This window comes from Rhineura floridana, chromosome 4 (assembly GCF_030035675.1).
Source record: "Rhineura floridana isolate rRhiFlo1 chromosome 4, rRhiFlo1.hap2, whole genome shotgun sequence".
Taxonomy (NCBI): Eukaryota; Metazoa; Chordata; class Lepidosauria; order Squamata; family Rhineuridae; genus Rhineura; species Rhineura floridana.
In genome coordinates, this window is record NC_084483.1 from 181122094 (window position 1) to 181143531 (window position 21438).

The 21438-nt window shown below is 43.0% G+C and overlaps 2 protein-coding genes across 5 annotated transcripts in view; one reads left to right on the forward strand and one right to left on the reverse strand.

Moving 5' to 3' along the window:
* DYNC2LI1 (dynein cytoplasmic 2 light intermediate chain 1) overlaps positions 1 to 1689 on the forward strand; it is a 49556-nt gene extending 47867 nt beyond the window's left edge. Inside the window, exon 13 of one of the 4 annotated variants that reach the window (XM_061625404.1) lies at positions 869 to 1685. In XM_061625404.1, the coding sequence (XP_061481388.1) occupies positions 869 to 931 (63 nt within the window). In that variant the 3' untranslated portion in view covers positions 932 to 1685. Of the gene's footprint in view, positions 1 to 868 lie in introns of all 4 variants that reach the window. The other 3 variants (XM_061625406.1, XM_061625405.1, XM_061625403.1) reach the window with 3 other exon arrangements.
* Positions 1690 to 2198: 509 nt separating this feature from the next.
* ABCG5 (ATP binding cassette subfamily G member 5) overlaps positions 2199 to 21438 on the reverse strand; it is a 46785-nt gene continuing 27545 nt past the window's right edge. Inside the window, exons 6-14 of the mRNA XM_061626125.1 lie at positions 20000 to 20139; positions 19303 to 19432; positions 18696 to 18912; positions 18385 to 18590; positions 9797 to 9935; positions 8723 to 8908; positions 4178 to 4290; positions 2863 to 3055; positions 2199 to 2345 (exon numbers count right to left, since the gene is read on the reverse strand). Coding sequence (XP_061482109.1) covers positions 2297 to 2345; positions 2863 to 3055; positions 4178 to 4290; positions 8723 to 8908; positions 9797 to 9935; positions 18385 to 18590; positions 18696 to 18912; positions 19303 to 19432; positions 20000 to 20139 — 1373 coding nt within the window. The 3' untranslated portion in view covers positions 2199 to 2296. The remainder of the gene's footprint in view (positions 2346 to 2862; positions 3056 to 4177; positions 4291 to 8722; positions 8909 to 9796; positions 9936 to 18384; positions 18591 to 18695; positions 18913 to 19302; positions 19433 to 19999; positions 20140 to 21438) is intronic.

The window sequence follows — 21438 nt, forward strand, 5'->3', positions numbered from 1 at the left end:
CCAAATTAAAGTCTACCTGATAGGTGCCTTTCCACCTGCCTCTTGAATACCTCAAGTGTTGGAGAGCCCACCAGCTCCCTAGGTAATTGGTTGCATTGTCGTACTGCTCTAACAGGTGGGAAGTCTGTCCTGATGTTCAGTTAAAATCTGGCTTCCTGTAACTTGAGCCCATTATTCTGTGTCCTGCATTCTGGGACAATCGAGAAGAGATCCTGGCTCTTCTCTGTTTGGCAACCTTTCAAGTACTTGAGGAGTGCTATCGTATCTTCTCTCAGTCTTCTCTTCTCAAGGCTAAACATGCCCAGTTCTTTCAGTGTCTCCTCATAGGGCTGTGTGTCTAGTCCCCTGGCCATCGTTGTTGCCCTCCTCTGCCAAGTATGCCCTATTTTACAACTGTGCATTTGGTTTCTTTTTCCTAGGTGTAGAACTTTGTACTTATCCCTGTTAAATTTCATTCTGTTGTTTTCAGCCCAGTGTTCCATTCAGTAGTTCATTCTGAAACTATGACTTCAGCTCTGTGTAGAAGGAATCTTTGTTTGATTGCTTTTTCAATGAAAAATGCCCATCTGAGGAATAAAGTAAACTAAAAGGATGGTATAGGAGTGTTCCAGCCCCCCTGCAGCATCTTTCCCACCCTTTTGTATGTCCTGTTCCATGCATTGGCGTCCCCAGTCCCCAAACCCCATATACTCTTGGTAACCCTCCCACGTAGGTATTATGCCTTAATTAGGCACCAGGAAGATACTGAATCAGATCCAATGTTTGCAGTACAATGCAGAGTGGTACATAACATTCACAGATTGAAAAGGAACATGTGATTACCTTTATCGTGAAGTTTAATGTTTCAATATTTATGTTTTCGTTTTAGGAACTAGAGCAGTACAAAAGAAATGCCTCTAAAACCTGGAAAGAAATGGACTTTGATTCTTGACTGAGAAATACCTCTCGACTAGAACTCAGTTTTGAAGCTGTATTTCATACATTTAATTGAGTCATACATATTTTGTACACTTGTAAAATGTATAAACTAAACATCATAAATGGTTAATCATAATTGCTGGTTATTGTTGTTAATGATCAATATAGTAGATTATGCCTGAATCACTTCTCTTAGTCAAGCTCAATAAGAGAAGACTCAGATCCTGCAAAAACATTTGAGGAAGAAAAGCAAAGGCATATTGTGTCAGTTAACATCAGATAACTGGTCTCTGGAAAAGTTCAAAGGCTATTCTGAACACTAATCTTAACAGCAGGTCAATGCCCTGATCCTCAATTTCACCTTTGCTATAATGCACAGGCTACCCTGTTAAATTCAGTGGAGGTAACATGAAAAGACCCATCTGCTGGCTACATTGCAAGGAGTGATAGAACTCTATGTATACGTTGGAACTCCTGTGCAAACTTGTGGTATTTTTCCAGCTGGGACATAAATACCTACATTTTTCCAGCATAATATAAGCACATACAATAAAAGACACATTTCTACTTAAACTATTGGAAAGTATGGCCTATTGGACTATAGCTTTTAATTATGACCAATTTTTTATGGATGTTTTTGTTTAAACTGGTCATAGATTTTTCCTGATCTTAACAGTAGAGTGCTAAGGAAATTAATCTTGGTATGTCTTTTATGTTATTATTTTGAACCCTTAAATATGACTACAAATTAATACAGTTTGTCATTTTTTAAATAAAGATGTTATTGGAGAGTATTCATATATTTTTCCCCACCAACCCCCTCCATCATTTGTTCCCAACACAATCTGGAGAGAAAAACTATGCAGACATAACCATGCCAATCATCAGTTGAGTTGGACCTGGGGTTAGGGTGGAAAACTAAAATCAAGCTGCCACCTCCTGAATAGGCAAGATGACAGTTATTTTTTATTTATTTTTTGTAAAGAAGGTACGGTTCATGCAGGCCCAGCAAATGGATTGGCAAGGGATTCAGCTAGAAATACAGGCATAGAAGCCTGGCCCTCTACAGCTGGATTAGCTACTTTTGTTGAACCATAATAGTTTCAATGAAAGACTAAATGTATTGCACTGTTGTCATTCTGTAATGGGGAACGGCTTAGATTTCATATTTTAAGCTGTACTTTCACATACCACAAGAGTGAAATAGCATACAGACTATTTAGTGGCACTTTAATTCCTGAAAATAACTTTGTCTCTTATTTTAAAACTTATAATTGCTAGAATTACAACTGCTGGGACAAAGGCATATAATAGTAAGAAGTCTGCTGTGACCCGGGATGCTGCACCATGAAAGCTTGTTTCAATGAACTGAACCCCTTCAAAGAATGGACAGGAAACCCCAGTTGCAGCAGAAACATTGAAGTGACCTGCCAAAAGAAAGGTTTCAAGATTACAGTATTGCTTTGCCAATTCTAAAATAAGATGTTTATAATCTCAAAAAAGTTGGCCATTTGGTTAGGTGCCATGGGCTGCAGAAGTCCATCCCATCTCTTCTCAAGGCATTTTATTCCACTGGCCAAAGTAGCTGAAAGTGCTTCTTCGGGGTCTCTGCAATACCAAATAGAGCAGTATACACACACAGATGTTCATGTGGAAAGTTCTAGACTTCCAGGAAGTACTCCTATCCTTTCAGTAACTAAATTATTCTCAAAAACAAATGGCTCCTACAGCTCATGGTTAGTGAGGAGAGCACAATGAGTTCCTGTGGTTGCAAGCTTCTCTCTGGGAGACCATACATTCACACGGTCTCACTAAGCCATACTTTGGCTTACCGTGTTGTGCAAACCAAGTCATAGTCTCAGTTACTGCCATTTTTTATATATCTATACAGTTGCAGTAGCCAGCAAACAGGTTTCTCCCCTCACCCCTGTTTCTGACGCTTACCTGAGAAGCAGATTTTTGTGTAGTAAATACTGTGCCAGGAATTCCATAGCCACCAAATAGCTACATTTAGTGCAGCTGGGAAGAATGTGATTGGCAGTATAGAAGTGATAGATGGGAGAGGGATGTTTAACTCTTCTCCATCCACTTTCAAGCCTTTCCCCCACAATACAGCAGATACGGGCATAGAAGCCAGCTGGAAGGAGGAAGTTATGGGAGAAAGTGGCAAATAGAAGAAAAGTTAAGCACCAGCAACTGCTTTGCCTCCACAAATTGCACCATTCTTGTTCCAGACTCCCAGCCCTTTGCAGCTGTTTGACTACTATTCAGATTCCCAGCTCTGTTGCTGCTATTAGCTGTCTAGTCAAAAAATGTGATGTGTTTGCCAATGTGCAAACATCTTCCTTGCTGGATCAGAGTGAATAAATTTGGGTTTCTGCCCTGCCACTAGAAGCCCAGGTTACCTCAGTGGTAAGGGTTGCCTTTTTCCAGCTCTGCCTATTCCTGGATGGGGATAGCCTGGCCACATGTTCTAGTAACTTCCCACCTGGACTATTGTAATTCACTACATGGGACTGCCCATGATGATGCAACTGGTGCAAAATGCAGAGGTCAGGGTTTTAGTGGGCCTAACTCTATGGGATCACATAGCATTAATTCTTAAAAGATCTGCATTTGTCACCAGGCTCAATTCAAAATGCTGGTCTTGAAATAAAAAACTCTGAACAGCTAAGGACCCAGTTACATAAAGGAGTGCCCTTGTCCATACTATCCTTCCCAAGCTTTGAAACTGGCTGAGGAGGTCATTGTGGTAGTACCATCACTGAAGGAGGTTACAGGATGTATGACTTGCAGGAGGGCCTTCTCTGTGATCTTCTGGTTATGGAACACCCTCCCCCCTGAAGATTTGATTGGCACCCACACTTGCTGTATTTCAACATCAGCTGAAGCCTTTTCCTCCAGGCTTTGTAAGGATTTTATGTATCTTTAGCTGATTAATTGTAGGGATCTAAGGTATGCTGATGGTAGGGACTCGGAGTGCTGTGGCACTCAGGTCCTTCCGGCAGCCTTCCCATAGGTCAACCACGGTGAGAACAGGATCCTGGACTACTTGTGTACTTGAACTAAACAGCAAAGCTCTTAATGTTCTAATAGGATAGCTGAATGATTTTTTTCAGGTTATATTTTATTTTATTTTAACTCTATTTTATTGGTCTTTTTTAATAAAAATTGTAACCCTCCCTGAGATAATTTCTGATGAAGGGTTAGATATAAATCTTACCAATAAAATTATCAACAAAATTATTTTAGTACTTACCACATGTAAATTTTAATTCAGAAAACTCATTCACAACAAGAATTTCACTGGCATACTTTTGGAATGCTAGATGACTTAGCATTTTAATCGGAGTAGGCATTTCCTCCAAACTCCTTCAAAAATAGATAAAATGAAAGTCACATATATACCATGCAATGTTTCCATCGTCAGCAAAATCTCAAGGCACAATCCAGCTCATATTAAGCACTTCTACATTCCACTTACTTCAACAACAGAGCCAAAAGTGCATAATAACTCTCCCCCTAAAATGTACACCATTTTTGTTTGGCTGGGTAGCTCCCTAGAACTAGGTGGTACATGTAGGGCTGTTGCAGAAAACAGCAGTTCTGTATCTTCTCTGCTACTACCCTGTACAATCTAGTGTTACTTAACATGCAACATGATCACCATGTTACAGGATGAATATCCCCACATTATAGTGGATAGAGAGAATATGGGGGCAGGAGGGAGATGGTTTCTGGCAGTACAGTAGGGCCCCGCTTTATGGCGCTTCGCTTCTCGGCTCTTCGCTAATGCGGCGTTTTTGAATTGTGCCCATGTCGTATATGTTTGGCGCTTGTTCTGTTTTTGCGGCATGATGCAAATTGATGGCACCCGATGCCCTGAGTGCGTCGTCGGAGCTTGGAAACGTTCCTTTTTTAAACTACAGTTGGGCTGATAGGACTTGTAGTTCAAAAAAGAAACGTATCCAAGCTCTGACAACACACTCAGCAGCTGAGTCCAAGAAGGGCATCCAGCGCCATTTTATTGTTGAGGGAGGTGGCAGAGAGAGAGAGAGTGCATGAGCGAACAGGCAAGGGGGAAAGCGAGCAGGCAAGGGGGGATGAGTGAGGGAGGCGGCGGAGGGCAAGTAAGAGCGCAAACAGGCAGGAGGGAGAGCGAGCGGGCAAGGGGAGACGAGCGAGGGAGGTGGCAGAGAGCAAGTGTGCGCAAACAGGCGGGGGAGGGAGAGCGGGCAAGGGGGGATGAGCGAGGGAGGTGGCAGAGGGTGAGCAAGCAGGCACGGGGAGGCAGGCAGTTCCCTCCCTGTGATCCACGATGGAGCCTGCCACAGAAGGGGAGTACTACACCATAATGAGGGTGAGCGAGCGGGGGGGGGAGAGCGATGCACGGAAAAGTGGAACATCGATCAGCTGTTGCGGGGGGAGCTTCAGGGGCCAAGCACTGTCAGCTGGAGCTCTCCGCATTACAGCTGATCAATGTTCCACTTTTCGGCGATTTTTGCTTTACGGCGGGGGTCTGGTCCCTAAGCTGCCGTATAAGTGGGGCCCTACTGTAGTCCAGCATGTACCATAGCATTTAGTTTCAAATACCATAGTAACACTTTATAAATATATATACGTATAATTATATATATATAATATTATATAATATATTTCCTTAGCATGGAGCAAGCAAGACATTGTTGCGCACACCTCAGTTTCCGAGAGGTGAAAGACTTCCAGGGTCCCTGCGCTTACCCAGGGTCTGGTTTCCTTGGAATGAAGGTCAGTAGAGATGATGGTGTCTTTATATGTTGAGGGCTTCTCAGCATTGATACTCCCGACAGATCTTGCTCCCCTATTTGACTTGAAGGAGAGGCATCCCAAAACCATAGCTTGGGGTTCAGCACAGAGAGCAGCAAGCTTCTCTGTGTCTTTTCAGCTTCCAGCTTTACCTCAGACTAACTAACACAGACAACCTCCTGCCGCCATGATGAGGGGGATCACTCTGATCGGCCCATCAACAGACACATTAACTCACCAAGAGACTGGGTTGGCCAGAACTAAACTGGTTTGCCCAGTTCAACAGGTCTCTGTAATACAACTTCACCCCAACAGATACAGGGGGCTATTCTAACCATCCAATCCTGTAACAGTATCAAGGTCAATTACTGCTACTCATTGGGGCCACAGTATTAACTTGGGCAAAACAATAGTGAGTAAATCTATTTGTCTTCTTTCCCTTTAATAACCTCAGTAAATAAATGTGTGTCTATATTGAAAAGTAGGACCTTGCAATCAAATACTGCATTGTGGGGTGTATTTGTTCAGGGTTCCAGCCACTGCATTTCTCCCTCCTCCTCCAGGTTTTCCTCTACCCCCACCAACAATAGTCAGCATTTCATGCCCATTGATCAGGCTGAATACTCATTAGACTGCTTTGTGACTATTTTTTAAAAGGGGATGGGATGGACATACTTGTGCCCAATCCCAGCTACGTTAAAATGTTGGATTTCTCCACTCTACAGGCAACTCTCACTAGATACATTTAAAAATAGCTGGAGACATCTAAAAATTAAGAAATGACCTATCCAGACAATGAGATTGCTCTATGCACAGTATCCTTTTATATCCATTGGGCCTTTCTTCCTCCCCTTTTCCCAGCCACTTCATTTTATTGCCCCTCCACCCAGTTTCTACACATCCCTTCAGCCAATCATCATTCTGTGGCCACTAAGTCCTCACAGGCTGCTTTTGGGGGAGGTGCCTTCCTTTAGGGACGTATTTTCCTTAAAATATTTTTGTACTTGAACAAACCTCAGGGTTACCCCAAGTCTGGTGATATTCCTTCTTGTGCATGGGTGGTGTCATTTTGACTACATTTGGTTGAGTATGCAAAGACTTGAATCGGAAATATGAGGGAATGATGTAGATGGAGCACCCAATTCTTGTTTCCAATACAAACTGTACAAAGGCAAACTTTTAAGGCCAAAAGCTACAATCCTATGTAACTTTACTTAGGTGTAAATGGAAATGGACTGCCTCCAAGTCGATCCCGACTTATGGCGACCATGTGAATAGGGTTTTCATGGTAGGCGGTATTCAACGGTGGTTTACCATTGCCTTCCTCTGAGGCTGAGAGGCAGTGACTGGCCCAAGGTCACCCAATGAGCTTCATGGCTGTGTGGGGATTCGAACCCTGGTCTCCCAGGTCATAGTCCAACACCTTAACCACTACGCCACACTGGCTCCCACTTGGGTGTAAGTGCCACTGAATTCAAATTTACTTTTGGGTAAACACAGAGGATTGGGCCACACGTTGGGCAGCAGGAGGTCACTGCAGTCTGCAGGAGAACTTCTTCAAGTTCCAAAGACAGAGGAAGCCTGCTCCGCAATAACTTGGAGCAGAGCTTTCAGTGTGCCTTCCCCCTTTCTCTGGAGCAGCATTCCTGCCACTGTATGACAGGCAGCCTCTGTCTGCAATTCCTGAGAACAACTGAAGACCCTTTTGTTCCGACAAGCTTTCCCAGCCAGATGAATAAATCTTTGCCATGGCTGTTCACTTTGTATTGTTTTAAATTTGATTTTCTATTATTTTATGCTGTTTGTAACTGTTTGTATTACATTTTGTATATTATATGTGGAAGGCAATTATTAGGAAAGCATTTAGAAGTAAGATGACCAGTATCGCACTAAAAGTCTATGGTGTGACTGAATTGTGAATATGGTTTTCAGATTGCCCAAACTCAAAAAAAGTTATTGCAGAGCTAGAAATGAACACCTTTCTCCCACAAGGAAATTTGGAGGGGGGGGGCAGTTTAGTTCAGAAACAAAGGTGGGGGAAATTATAGAGGTTTGTAACTTTATGCATGGTGTGGACAGAGAGAAATGTTTGTTCCTTCATAGTAAAACCCAGGGGCATCCAATGAAACGGAATGGTGGGAGTTTCAGGACAGACAAAAGAAAGTACTTCTGCACATAGCATGTAATTTATAGAATTTACTGCCATAGCATAAGATGATATTGTTATTATTGTTATTATTGATATTGTCCTTCATTGTTGGATGAATTTCAGTTGGTGCAGCTTGAGGAAGTGGACAAGGTGCTTGGAATGGTGCGGGCGACCACGTCCGCCCTGGATCCTTGCCCATCTTGGCTGGTGAAGGCCGGCAGGGCTGTAACCACCGGCTGGGCCAAAGAGGTGATAAATGCCTCCTTGAGAGAGGGAGTAGTCCCTGGTAGTCTCAAGGAGGCAGTAGTGAGACCTCTTTTGAAGAAACCTTCTTTTGACCCAGATGTTCTGAACAACTACAGGCCGGTGGCGAATGTCCCTTTTTTGGGCAAGGTCTTGGAACGGGTGGTCGCCGGCCAGCTCCAGGCGCTTTTGGATGAAACCGATTATCTGGATCCGTTTCAATCCGGTTTTAGGCCCGGTTTTGGCACCGAAACAGCCTTGGTCGCCCTGTATGATGACCTTTGTCGGGAGAGGGACAGGGGGAGTGTGACTCTGTTGATTCTCCTTGATCTCTCAGCGGCGTTTGATACCATCGACCATGGTATCCTTCTGGGGAGGCTCGCGGAGTTGGGAGTTGGGGGCACTGCTTGGCAGCAACAAAATGAATCACATGGATCTTTGTTCTGATCTAGCAGAGCTCTTATATTTGTACATTTTTATGAAGCCTATAGAGATGATCTGGTTGATGGCCAACGCTGCCATCACATTATCCATCAAACAACATCTCCCGATAGCATTTATTATCACTATAAACATAAATCATTCATTCACAATATAATTATATTCACAAATAGCACTTCACCTTACCTGACAAGTCCACTTCCAGCTAGGATACCTGCTGTGTTAAGTAGTACCACTATTCCACTCACCACATTGGGATTTTGAATGACACCAAGACAAGTAAGTGCAAGCAGTTCACCTATTATATGAGGTACTAACATGGCAGCAAAGAAATATCCAAAGTTAGAAGCTTCTGGGTATAATCCTACAGTCCTGCATAAATAAAAAGGGAGTTTTTTAAAGCAGCAGCAATATTTTGAATATTCTCTTTCCACTCTGAAATAAATAAAGAAAATGGCCCCTGACTGAGCAGAAATAGAAACAGCTTTGATTAGTGCCCCTTCACAAGCAACTGCTGTGGAGAAAAAAGCATCAAGAAGAGGCCTTGGGTAGAATCTTTCTCCTTGATGGGCCACACTTCCACATGGTAGGAGCTTTCTACATGGGTGTACATTCAAAGTTGTGATTCCTTCCTATGCCAGATCAAAGTGATACACTCCAAAAAGAAGTATCATTTTGCTGGATGTGTATAGACCAGATGTGTATAAACCAGTGAGGGATTCAGAGCTGAGCAGGTAAGAGCTGTGTATTATTATTATTTTCACCATGAGCAAGATAGAAGATAGAAATCTACAAAGTCCTATGCAGAAAGGTTGAAAGAGTTGGACATGTTATCTTAGGGAAGAGACAATTAAGAGGTGATACAATCTCTACCCTCAAATATTTGAAGGTCTGTAGCACAAATGATGGAGAAATTTTGTTTTCAGTTTGTCCGAACCAATGAGTTCAAAATTACAAGAAAAAGGATTTCAGCTAAACATTTGGCTGATGTTATGTAGTAAACACTCCTTCATTGGGTTTTTTTTACCATAGGCTAGATGGCCACCTATCAGGGATGCTGTAATAGTGTATTTCCTGCATCAGCAGGAAGTTGGGTTAGATTACCTTTGAGGTCCCTTCCAACTCTATGATCTTACTTTTGCCTTCTTCAGATCCTCAAAAAGCCAAAGCGATATGGCAGCAGAACAACTCCTATATTTGACAAGCAGCAATTTATATGCAGAAAGGTTCAGTCATCTTACCAACTGCTATTGTACTTACCAATAGATAAAAGTACTAAAAAGTGCTATGCTGATTATACTGAAGGGCAGGAAGTGCAGTATGTAGGCAAGCAACATTTGCCATTTTTCATATAAACCATCTCTACTTTCTTGGTCTCCAACAGCACGTAGTGCAGGAACTGAAAGGGTGTTCAAGAGGAGAACAAAGTCAACCAACTGTATACTAGAGAACAGTGGTGATCTTGCAATGAACGCTCTATATCAGGTGTGACCCACCAGATGTTGCTGAACTACAATTCCCAATATCACTGGCTGTGCTTGCTAGGGCTGATGGGAGTTGTAATTCAGCAACATTTGGAGGGCCAAAGTAAAACATTTTAAGAAAAAGAGAACATCTCTACATCTTAGGAAAATTATACTGAACTTAAATCATGATGGGTTAACCCAGAATTGGTTTTGGCTCTGCTTCCTACACTACAATACAGGCATATTCACTTGAGGTGCAAGATGGGAAGAGGAAAAATAGATGGTACTCTTATTACAGGGGTGGAGAACCTATGGCCTTCCAACTCCCATCAGCCTCATCCAGCATGACCAATGGGCAGGGACAATGGGCAATGTAGTCTAGCAACATCTGAGGAACTAGAGTTTCCCCATCCCTGACTTATAATGTTTACACAGAACAAGCACTACAGGGATGAATATGTCAATCCTCTTCAGAGAGGAATCCACCTCTTATGGCTTCCTTATTTTCACTTTTCAACTAGACCCAGAAGTAGTAACTATGGCATGGCTGCCACTGCAAAACCATTTCCACATAGCCATGGATTCCATTTTATATATACAAGAAACAACCACACAAGATACGTAGACCTTGTGGCTGTTGCCATGCGAGCAGCTCTAGTGGTCCCATTGGATGTGTGCAGAAAACAATAGCATGCAGTCAACTTGCGTGATTGCCACTTGCATACATTACATGCACAAAATCAGTTTCCATGCAAAGCAGCAGAAAATGTACTAGGTAGTGGGTGATGGGTCAGAAATTAAATTCCATGTCCCCTACCCCTTTCTTCTGTTTGCAGGCCATGGGCACCATCTAATTTGGCTTCTGATGCTGGTGTAGTAAAACTGCAAGTCTGGAAGTTCCCAATTCAAATCTTACTTCAATAATGAACTTACAACATAGCCTTAGGAAAGCCATCATCTCCTAGCCTTGGAATTGTTAGAATAAGCAAACTTGCATGTTCCTTTTAAGGGATATTTCAGAAATATCCCATGTACCTGTTTACCAGTGATGTAACTTCCTAAAGGATGGGGTTACCTGGCTTTCTCTTCCTCCTCCTTTGTCTGGGATTTTTGCATATTCTCCATTAAGCCTGAGGAGAGTGAAGCATGCACATGCTCCTCTCCAAGATGACCATTATCATGGACTGAGACTTCTACTTTTCTATCTAAGCTAGAGCCTATGTTTCTGAACATTAGAAAGGTTGTGAGTAAACATTCTTTATCTTTTACTTAAGAAGATTGTGTCTTTAATTATTTGTGTCTGAGGGAAAGGGTGGACTGGTTGATTCTCATCCCGCTGTTTGTGTTTATATCTCTGCTAAGAAATAGGACCACGAAACTATTCCTATTTCACACACATTTTTAAAATACCAAACAAGAACCCTTCCTATTGCCCCTATCCACAACATGGGTCTAAACTAGACTATGTGTATTACATGATGTGTTAAATGTATGAATACATTTAACTTCTGGAGGTTTTATTTCCATTAAAAATAATGAAAAAGGGGGGAGGGGCAATTGCAATTAGAGGGAATTTAACTTTTCCCATACACATGGCAGTTGGGGGGAGAAGAATCAGCTTCCTCCCCCCTTTCCTAAGCTATCATTGGTGCCATTAGCATTGGTGCTAATAAATTAGTAGTGTTGAGGACTGTACTGGAGGAAAGGGTTAATATTTGATCTTATCTGGCCGTATGACAAATTCAAGACATTCACTCATTTACATGTCATCTAACTGATTTACTCACTGATCATATTGCCTAGTTTGGCCTTAATACTACCCTATGTTACAGAACTTTTATAAGGATTAGTGAAACAATGTGTGTGAATTTGAGAATTCTAAAGCATTCTATAGGTATGATGATGAGTGAATGAATAAAGTTTATTGCTTACAGATCGTAGGCCACCGCAAATACATGTAAACATCATATAAACAACAGAAACAACCCAATACAAACACCAGGAGTCCTGTTAAAAACACATAAAAAGTTAAAAGTTAAAAATAAGACAGAAGTCTATACCAATGCAGCCAACAGTTTATTTACAAGGATTGAGAGGGTAAAGACACTGGCGGCGGGGACTGTCTTTGGGTTTTAGCTCTAATTTTTGCTGCCGCAAGGGCGAACTTAGCAACTTGGCGTGATATAAAAGGGTCATTGCCCACAAGCAGGGTGCAAACCTGTTCAAGCGGAGGCCTATCCTTAATGAGATTGCTAATAGCAGAGCTTGGAAAAGTTACTTTTTTGAACTACAACTCCCATCAGCCCAATCCAGTGGCCATGCTGGCTGGGGCTGATGGGAGTCGTAGTTCAAAAAAGTAACTTTTCCAAGCTCTGGCTAATAGTGGATAAGAACTTAGCCCAAGGATCTTTGTAAAGGGAGCAACACAGCAAGTAATGGAAAATATCCTCCACATCACCTGAGTTGCATGGGCAGCAGTGAAGGTGAAATGGGATACGTCTATATCTCCCATCCAGAAGCGCGGAGGGCATTGATTGGAAGCGAAAGGCAGTGAATGCGGTTCTCAACCATGGCGCTTCTAGGAAGGAGAGATAGGGCTCCAGTTTGAAGAATGTTTTGTATATTGAATGCCAATGCGAAAAAGAGGAGTGTGAGGCAGAGACCAGATCCCATCTTGATGCATAAAAAATAATTCTGTCCCTCAGCCAAGCTTTTGTTCTGGGGGATACGTATGAGGGAGCAGTTTCAATGCTTATCCCATAAAAAGCTAAAATTAATTTAGTCCTTGCTAGCCAATTTTCTTGCTCAGGGTTCTGGAGTTGCTCAAGATAACATTTCTTTGGCAACCTTGAGTCATCCATGGCCACCAATTTTAGCCAAAAAGAAGCAAGGGCTACATGAGCCAATGCTTCTAGAGAGTGTGAGCCAGTTTCCAGCCTCAAGAGGGCGGACGGCATCCCTTTTGGAAGGGCCAGGATCTTTCGAATAAAGGCGTTTTGTAGCTTCTCTAGGGATGGGATCCTCACATAGCCCCAAATCTTGGCACCATAAAGGAGGGTTGGAATGAGTTTCTTTTGGAACACCTCGACTGCAGGGGGGACAGCCTTTCCACCTTTGAAATAGAAGAAACGGCACAGCGATTGGATGGAATAGGACATTTTTAAATTCATTGCTGTGATGTGTGGATTCCAGGATAGAGAAGTAAAAGTGAGGCCCAAATATCTAAACTGGCGTAGTTGGAGAATGGGCCTATCATTTAGTTTCCACACATGCTGTTTGGACTTTTTCCCAAAAACTACCACCACAGTCTTGGAATGATTAATTTTGAGGTGTTCATTTCGACAGTAGGAACCCAAAGAGGATAACAATCGCCTCATGCCCACCTGAGTGATGGAAATCAATGCTAGGTCGTCAGCATAAAGCAGTACTGACAGCTTTGTGTTTAAGATTCGAGGGGGGAAGAATTCCGGCCCCGCCAAAATATTAACAATGCTGTTGATATAAAGGTTAAAAAGGAGTGGCGCCAGCAAGCAACCTTGTCAGACACCTCTCCCTGTGGGCACTGCCTCTGATAGGGCACCACTTGGGCCAACCCTAACCCTAAGGGACGTATTAAAATTGAGTAGTTGTAGGAGGCAGAGGAGGTGGCGGTCGATGTTTGTCCCCGTGAGTTTTTGCCAGAGTCTCGATCGGTCAATCAGATCGAATGCTGAGGAGAAGTCGACAAAGGTCACAAACAGCTCTCTTCTCTTTTGAAGGGCATATTTCTGAATCAAATGTGCAAGAGTAAAGCAATGGTCTAAAGTAGACTTGCCCTTTGTAAAGCCCGCCTGTTCCTCTGCAGTGCTCTTGTTCTCGAGGGCCCAAAGTTGTAACTTCCCTAACAGGTATTTAGAGTATAGTTTTGCAGCCACATCAATGAGGCTGATAGGCCTGTAATTTTTGGGGTCGGATTTAGAGCCCTTTTTGTGTATTGGGATCACAATGCTGTCAGACCAACCCTTAGGGATAGAGCCGTGCTGGTTTATGAAAGAAAATAGCTTAGCAAAAATGGGTGCCCACCAGTCAGGGGTGGCTTTGAAAAGTTCAGCAGGAATCATATCCTGACCTGGGGCTTTCTTGGAAGGGAGAGAATTAATTAGTACAAGCACTTCTTCCAGACTCACTGGGGCCCACTCCTTGCATGTCTGGAGGGCCACAGTGACTAAGCTAAGGCGGGCATCTATCAAGGGGTCCCCAGCAAAGATATCTGTAAAATGTGCATACCATTGAGAGGGGGTAATTGGATTATCGATAGGAGAATAATCCCCTTTGATCCCTCTCGATATTATGCCCCAAAAGCTAGCCAAATTATGTTCGGCTAGCACTAGGGTCAGGTCCGACCATTGTTGCCGTACAAACATTGCCTTTTTTTTCCGAAGTAGGTTTTTATAAGCCCTGCGCCAAAAAATGTAAGAGTCTAGATTTTCAGAGGAGTTTACTCTTTTCAGGGTTCTTACGGCGCCAGCAAGGGTTTTTTTTAGTTGTGTGCACTGGCCATCAAACCGTCCACATTTCCTCTTAGATGGAGGGTGAGAGGTGGATAGCCGGGACCTTAATGCCTCAATAAAGGCCCCATAAAGGTCAAGGGGGTCAGTGGAACTTAAAAAATGTTCTCGCCAAGCAAGTAAGGCCGGGGAGTGGAGAAAATTGATCAAATTCTCTTGAAGTCTCCCGTCCCAGCATAGCCTCCTTATGCCAGTGAGGGAAAGGTTTTCTGAGAGGATAGCACTGGGGATTGCTGAAGGAATAGGAAGAGAAAAGGAGGAACTTATAGGTATATGATCGCTTTCTGATCTAGAAAGCACAGTAAAATCCAAAAAATAATACCTTAAAGCAGGAGAAAGAAACATAAAATCGATGACAGTCCTCTAGGCCCGTAAAAAGTATATGAGTCTGCATATGGGTTGTTAGGACTACCATTACAAATTAAAAAATGGTATTTGATCACTAAAGCAAAAAGCGAGCAACCCGAAGATGTTATAACCTCGTCGCGTGATGACCTAGGGGGCAAAATGACAAATCTTCCGGAGCTAAGCCCATTTTCTCCCCAATGGCCAGGTTATTCGCCCCCAGCCGAGCGTTAAAGTCCCCAGTCATGAGAATAAGGGGATCACATTCTGACTGGAATATTTCATTTAAGGCCGAGTCTAATTCTGACCAGAAAGCCATGGCCTTTTGCTTATACTTGGCTGGGGGAGCATAAACGTTTATGAGAAAGACTTTCAGGTTTGAAGGCCATACCATCTGTATAACCAAGATGTCATTAGTAGTTGAAAATGAGAGCTGGGAGGTACTAAGGTTTAAATCAGAAGAGATCAGAGTGGCTAAGCCACCTACTGATCTTCCCCCCTTAGATGACGGGGTGGCTGGGCTAGAGAAAGACTCATATCCCGGGAGGGTGGGGCAAGCTGTAGAGGTGGCCCAAGTTTCTTGAAGACATACTATCTGCGATTGCATGCAGAAATCCCTAAACGAATGGTCTGACAACTTATTTTCCCACCTTGCAACATTCCATGAAATAACATTTAAAGACGGGTGATTTGAGGGAAAATGGGGACTGGATCGTCAGGGAGAAGCTGGGCCATTCGAAATTTTCTGGGGCAAATCTTGGGTGACAATAGAGGAAATACATGAGTCCACTTTACATAGTTGTCTACTAACATTTGATGTAGGGAATAGAGAAAGAGGTAGCGTTGGCATTGGGTGACATTTTGATGGAGAAGCTAATTCTAAGTCCTCCAAATATCTTAGATCTAACCAAGATGGAGTTGTATGCGATCCCAATATCTCTCCACCGTCTAATGAAGATTTCCCAGGTGGTGGATGATGGATAATTACAGTATGCGAGACCGTGGCCGTTGCTAAGTTACCAGTAACCTGGGCCAGAGTCCCCCTATCGACACCTTCTGCACATATTGATTCCCTCAAGGTTGAGGAATTGTGCATGATCAAAAAGTCACTCTTGGGCGAGCAAGCAGTGTCTTGAGGTGGATGTTGACAAGTTACTTCACAATTCTCCAGAAGATGAATAGATTGATCTGCAGCCCCTGAAGCTCCATCAGAAGAGGTATAGGGGTTTCAGACTGGAGCATCTTTGATTGTAACCTTTGAGCAAGCAAATGCAATCTTGAAATAATATCCCACTGGGAGGGTGCAGGGAGAAACTCAAAATTCAAAAACAGGTCCCTTTCTTCTATAAAAAAGGAGTTATAGTTCAACAGGTGTCCATCATCGAGGCCGGAGATGGCCATGCCAAAATCAGGTAAGTGAAGGGGGTCGGGGGGAAGGGATTTCAAAGGACTCATTTGCGGAAGAGAAACCACGGCTTGTGGACACGCCGGGGAGGCAATCTGCCTTGCAGGGGGTACCATGGGCAATAGGACAGACCGCTTTGATGAAGTGGCCTGTATCAAATAATCGTTTCCTGATTTTGAGGAAGATGACATGAAAGGAATAGGTGGAACATTGTTATAAAAATGCCTCTCTAGGTAAACTCCCCTGGCAGCCAATATATGCTTATTCAGGCGGATTGAACGCACAACGTCCAGGTTCCTAAGAGTTAACAGGACCCTTGAGTTTGCAGGGGCAACAGAAAGGTATTCAACATAGCTAATGTCAGACTCCTTAATCCGTCGCAAAGGGATTGCCCGGAGAAGTGTAAAGATTTGTCTCTTTCGGTGGGGTAACAAATCTCTAATGTTGAGGCCAGAACAGTTCAAGAGGACAACTTTGTTAGAGCTGTACCTTAGATTCCATCCAAATTTCTGAGTTTGCATACCAGAAGTAGTAGAAACTCTCAGAGGATGTACTGGAACTGGCTGACATGGAGTTAAATGAAGCTCCTTTGAGTAATTTAAAGTAGAAGAAGTTACTGCCGCTGGAGAGTCTTCCTCTTGCGACTTTGATTGATGGAGGAGGGGGTCTTGAGATGAAACAGAATTTCTCTGTGGGTTGCTTTCTTTAACTAGCTGGTCCAGAACTTTAAACAGTTTGGAAAAATTCATCTTCTGTGATCTTGGGCGTTTGAAATTCTTGACATTTTTGGGTTTCTTCCCCTGAGCAGCACTTCTGGACTTACAAGGGTGTTTACTCCGTCTTGTAATGTATGTGGTCTTAACTGGTCGGAAGGAGGCCACGTTTTGCCCAGCTTCAGGTGGAATGCAGAGTTTTTTAAATTCCGTCAGAGTGGTAAGGAGGTTATTTGCTTCCATTATAAAGACCTTGATGCATGAAATTTCCTTCCGAATTGAAGCTAGGAAGGAGTCTAACTGGACCGGGTCATTAGGAGAAAGGTCATTTCGTGGAGTGTCCAGTAGAGGGGGGTCAGGCCTCCTATGAAAAACATCATGAGTCAGCTGACATTGTTGGTCCAGCTTTGTTTGCTGTCAGCTCAGAGCTGGCACAAAGCTCATTAGATTGAAGTAGGGCTTCTTCTAATTCTTGGGCCAAAGACCCTGGGGTCTGGAGGTCAGGAGTCCAGAGTAGATTATTTCCCACGTCTCTCAAATCAACAGACCAGTCTAGGGCCTCGTTTACATCCAAAGGTGGGGTCGGAGTCAATTGGCCTGCTCCTGTGGGGGGGTTGACTTTCCCCGTTAAGTTGTTCTCTTCCAGCTTAGTTGGTGAAAAAGCTTTCCCCTGGGTCTCTCTACCCCCATCGTTTCGGTAAAGGTAGGAGGTGATTTTAGTTTGGAAAGTATGGTAAGAAAGGTTCTTTATATCCTTTAATGGAGAGAGGCCCAGTTCTTTATGCATTTGTCTCGTAAGAACCATACTCGGTTACTTAAACACAGAGGACAGAGGGAACGAACTAGACCCAAGACAGGGCACTTACGTTGTAAATACTCCTTATCTGTCAGCTTGATTACACAGGCAGATCTCAATTAGTCCTCCACGGGAGCTTTCTTTTTCCAGTGATGATTAGGCATCAGTCTGGGAAGAGCCGAGCTCACCGTAAAATTTCCTAGAAATGTCCTTAGAGGAAAATAATGTAGAATAGTTTGAAAGCCTTCAGGCAGCCGGAGGAAAAAAGTGCTACCCTTTGAAAAGTGTAGTGGGAGTTTAGTAAGATAAAATACAAGGTAAAAAAAAACATTAGTAAAGAAAAAAACAGGAGTGGAGCTTCGAAACTAGGCATCCTTCCTGATCGCCATCTTGCCTCCTTCCTTTCGATGAGGAATGTTATTTATTAGTGTTATTGAAGCTTAGTGTTGCTATAGCAAAGCATTTGTGCACCAATGTGCACGCCAGTGCTGTCTAACTAAATCCATAATCTAGACAATGTATTGTTTTAAAATACTTTTTTCCTACAACCGTTACTGATGGAATATAGAAACTTACATAAGGCCAGAGCATTGAGGATTCCTGTATATGGTGTAGCACTCACACACTGGTAGATGAGTCCTATACGATCTTGAAGTGCTCCTTTAAGAAGATCATCAGACAGACTCAGAAGGAAGAACGCCAAGAACATGCCAAACAATAAATTTTGGGAAAGCCGCATGATTATACCAATCTTGTCTCTGGATAAATTCTTTGTGGTCCTCCTGAAAGTGAAGAATAATTAGTGCAATCGCAGGCCAAGATCATTATTCCTGTGAAAGAGACCAGAAATATGAGCCCTTGCATACATCACTCCTTAAGTCACTCACTTTAATAGAATCCATAGTTTGAAGAACCCATTGGGGGACTCTTTGTGTTTAACGGGTATCGGTGGTAGCTCTTTCACATTGCATTTTGCTTCTTCAATGGCCTCCAAAGTTCTGCGAAAGATTTCTGAACTTTTAAAAGTGGAAGAGATGGTTTGAACCCTGCTGTAGGTTTCCAGTTCACGCTCTTTGCTTTGAGTGTCGACCGATGCGAGATCCACTGCAAACATTATCCGACAATATTGAATTAGTCCACACTTTCTCTTCTGGGTACTACACATGCATTTTCAATCCATAGGAACAACAGAAGCTGCCTTATGCTATGTCAGAGCATCTCATTCTTGTCTACACTGGCTGGCAGCAGCACTCTAGATTTCACACGGATCTTTCCTAGTCCTACCCAGAGATGCTGGGGATCAAACTGGGACCTTCTTTAAGCAAAGCATGTGTCCTGCAACTGAGTTAGTCACTGAACTATAAACCCTCCATGTATACATACACATGCTATTCCACACTTTGAACTCCATGGGACTGAGTAGATATGTATTGAATTGTATTGTCAGGGAACCAGAAGGATCTGTGTTCCTTAACCCAGTTTAGAAACACTTACCATAGAAATCAAAAGGGCTGGAATGTTCAGGGCACGTGTAGCCACAATTGCTAAAAAAAGTGATCATGTCTGATGAGCCTCCACAGAAAATCAGTTCTCCAAAACTCATGATGCAGATCTTATCAAATACCTTTGTGGAAAACAAACAAACAAACAACCATTAATGTGCAAATGCTGCTTGGAATATAAACGTAGAATACATAAAGTAAGTGTGCTTTGGAGCTCACTTTTCATATTTGTGTGATAAAGAAAAGCTTTGCACATTTGTGCAGCACATTCCTTGAGTCACTGAAGTAGCAGCCCTTCTATAGCCTCGCTTGCACATCTCAATAAGCCATAGTTTGTATTAAATCATGGTTTAATTGTGATTGTACCTTCCCCTTCCCCACATGGCTTCTCCCCCACCCCTGGTATATTGTACCTGCACAGTTCAAACAATTATGGCTTGTCATGTCATCTGAACCTTGACTGGGATTTGTTTCTTTTGAACAAACCACAAGCAGTGAGCCACAAATAAATCAAGAAGAACCCTTTTTCTTCCTGGCTCACCGCACATGGTTTGTTTGCTGCAAACAAACCACAGTCTGAATTTGGACTGCATGACAAGCCATACTGAAGCTTGTTCAAACTGCATAGGCATCACACAGGAAGAAGCATGTTCATGAAAATGTTAATACAAACATGTTTATATCCCTACCTGAAAAAGTTCTGATCGTGGCTGATGGATGGTAATAATTACTATCCTGCCTTTATGGGCAAGCTCCGAAAGCAGCAACACAATCTTATTGGCTGTCATGCTGTCCAGACCGGTGGTTGGTTCATCTAGCAACATGACCTCTGTGAAAACAACAGGAATAGTTCTTGAAACCTCACCTAATGGAAGAACAACATGTTTCTTCAGCAACAGTGGGGTTCCCAGCTCTGTGTCAGCCTGATAATGCCTATACAGTCCTCCTAGCTGGATTTCTGCAATGTGGCCCCATCTGCACTATAACATTTAAAGCAGAATCGTAACACTTCAAACAGTCATGGCTCCCCCCCCCAAGAATCATGTGAACTGTAGTTTGTTAAGGATTCTGATAGTTGCTAAGAGACCCCCCATTACTCTCACAGAGCTACAATTCCCAGAGTTCCCTGGGAAGAGGGTCTGATTGTTAACCCACTCTGAGAATTGTAGCTCAGTGAGGGAATAGGAGGTCTCTTACTTAACAACTCTCAGGGCTCATCCAGACGACTGCAAAATGTGTGACACGCGCACTATGTGTGTTTATTATTTTTCGGTTTTCCAAATGACTCCATGAATCTTAACAACTTCTGCCCAGTCTCTAATCTCCTGTTTTTGGGCAAGGCAATTGAAAGGGCAGTGGCTGCTCAGTTCCAGGTTTTTCTGGATCAATTGGATTATCTAGACCCTTTCCAGTCAGGCTTTCCGATCAGAGACTGCCTTAGTCACCTTGCTTGACGACCTACGCTGGGCATCAGACAGGGAGTGCATCCCTGTTGGTGCTGCTGGACCTCTCAGCGGCTTTCGATACCATTCACCATAGCATCCTCCTGGGCTGTCTAACTAGAATGGGATTAGGAGGCAAAGTTTCACTGTGGTTCTGGTCCTGCCTGGCAGGTAAATCCTAGAATGTGGTGTTAGAAAACTACTGCTGAACCTGGACACTGGCTTACAGGGTCCCGCAAGGTTCATCCTGTCTCCCATGCTCTTTAACCTACATGAGACCACAGGGAGAGGTCATCCAGAGATTGTCTACTTGTAGATTCAGAATTTGAAATGGAACATTTTCATAATTATCATTTTCACAATTATTATTTGAAGGACATCTGTCCAGGCCTTAAGGTCAGCTTCAGAGATGCTGCTTTTAAGGGGAATTAGATTGGCAGGCACTTAGACCAGCTCTTTTCAGTGATTGCCCCATATTTGTGGATTGCCTCCCAAGGGATGTGTAATTGGCTCCTCCAGTTCCAAACTGTTTTTAATTAAGATGCTGTGTGGAGGTTTTTTTTTGAGGTTTTAATACATTGCTGCTGGTTTCATCTAACTAAGTCATACTCAGAGTAGACCCACTGGAATTGATGGGTATGACTGACTTAAGTCCATTGATTTCAATGGGTTTACTTTGATTTAGT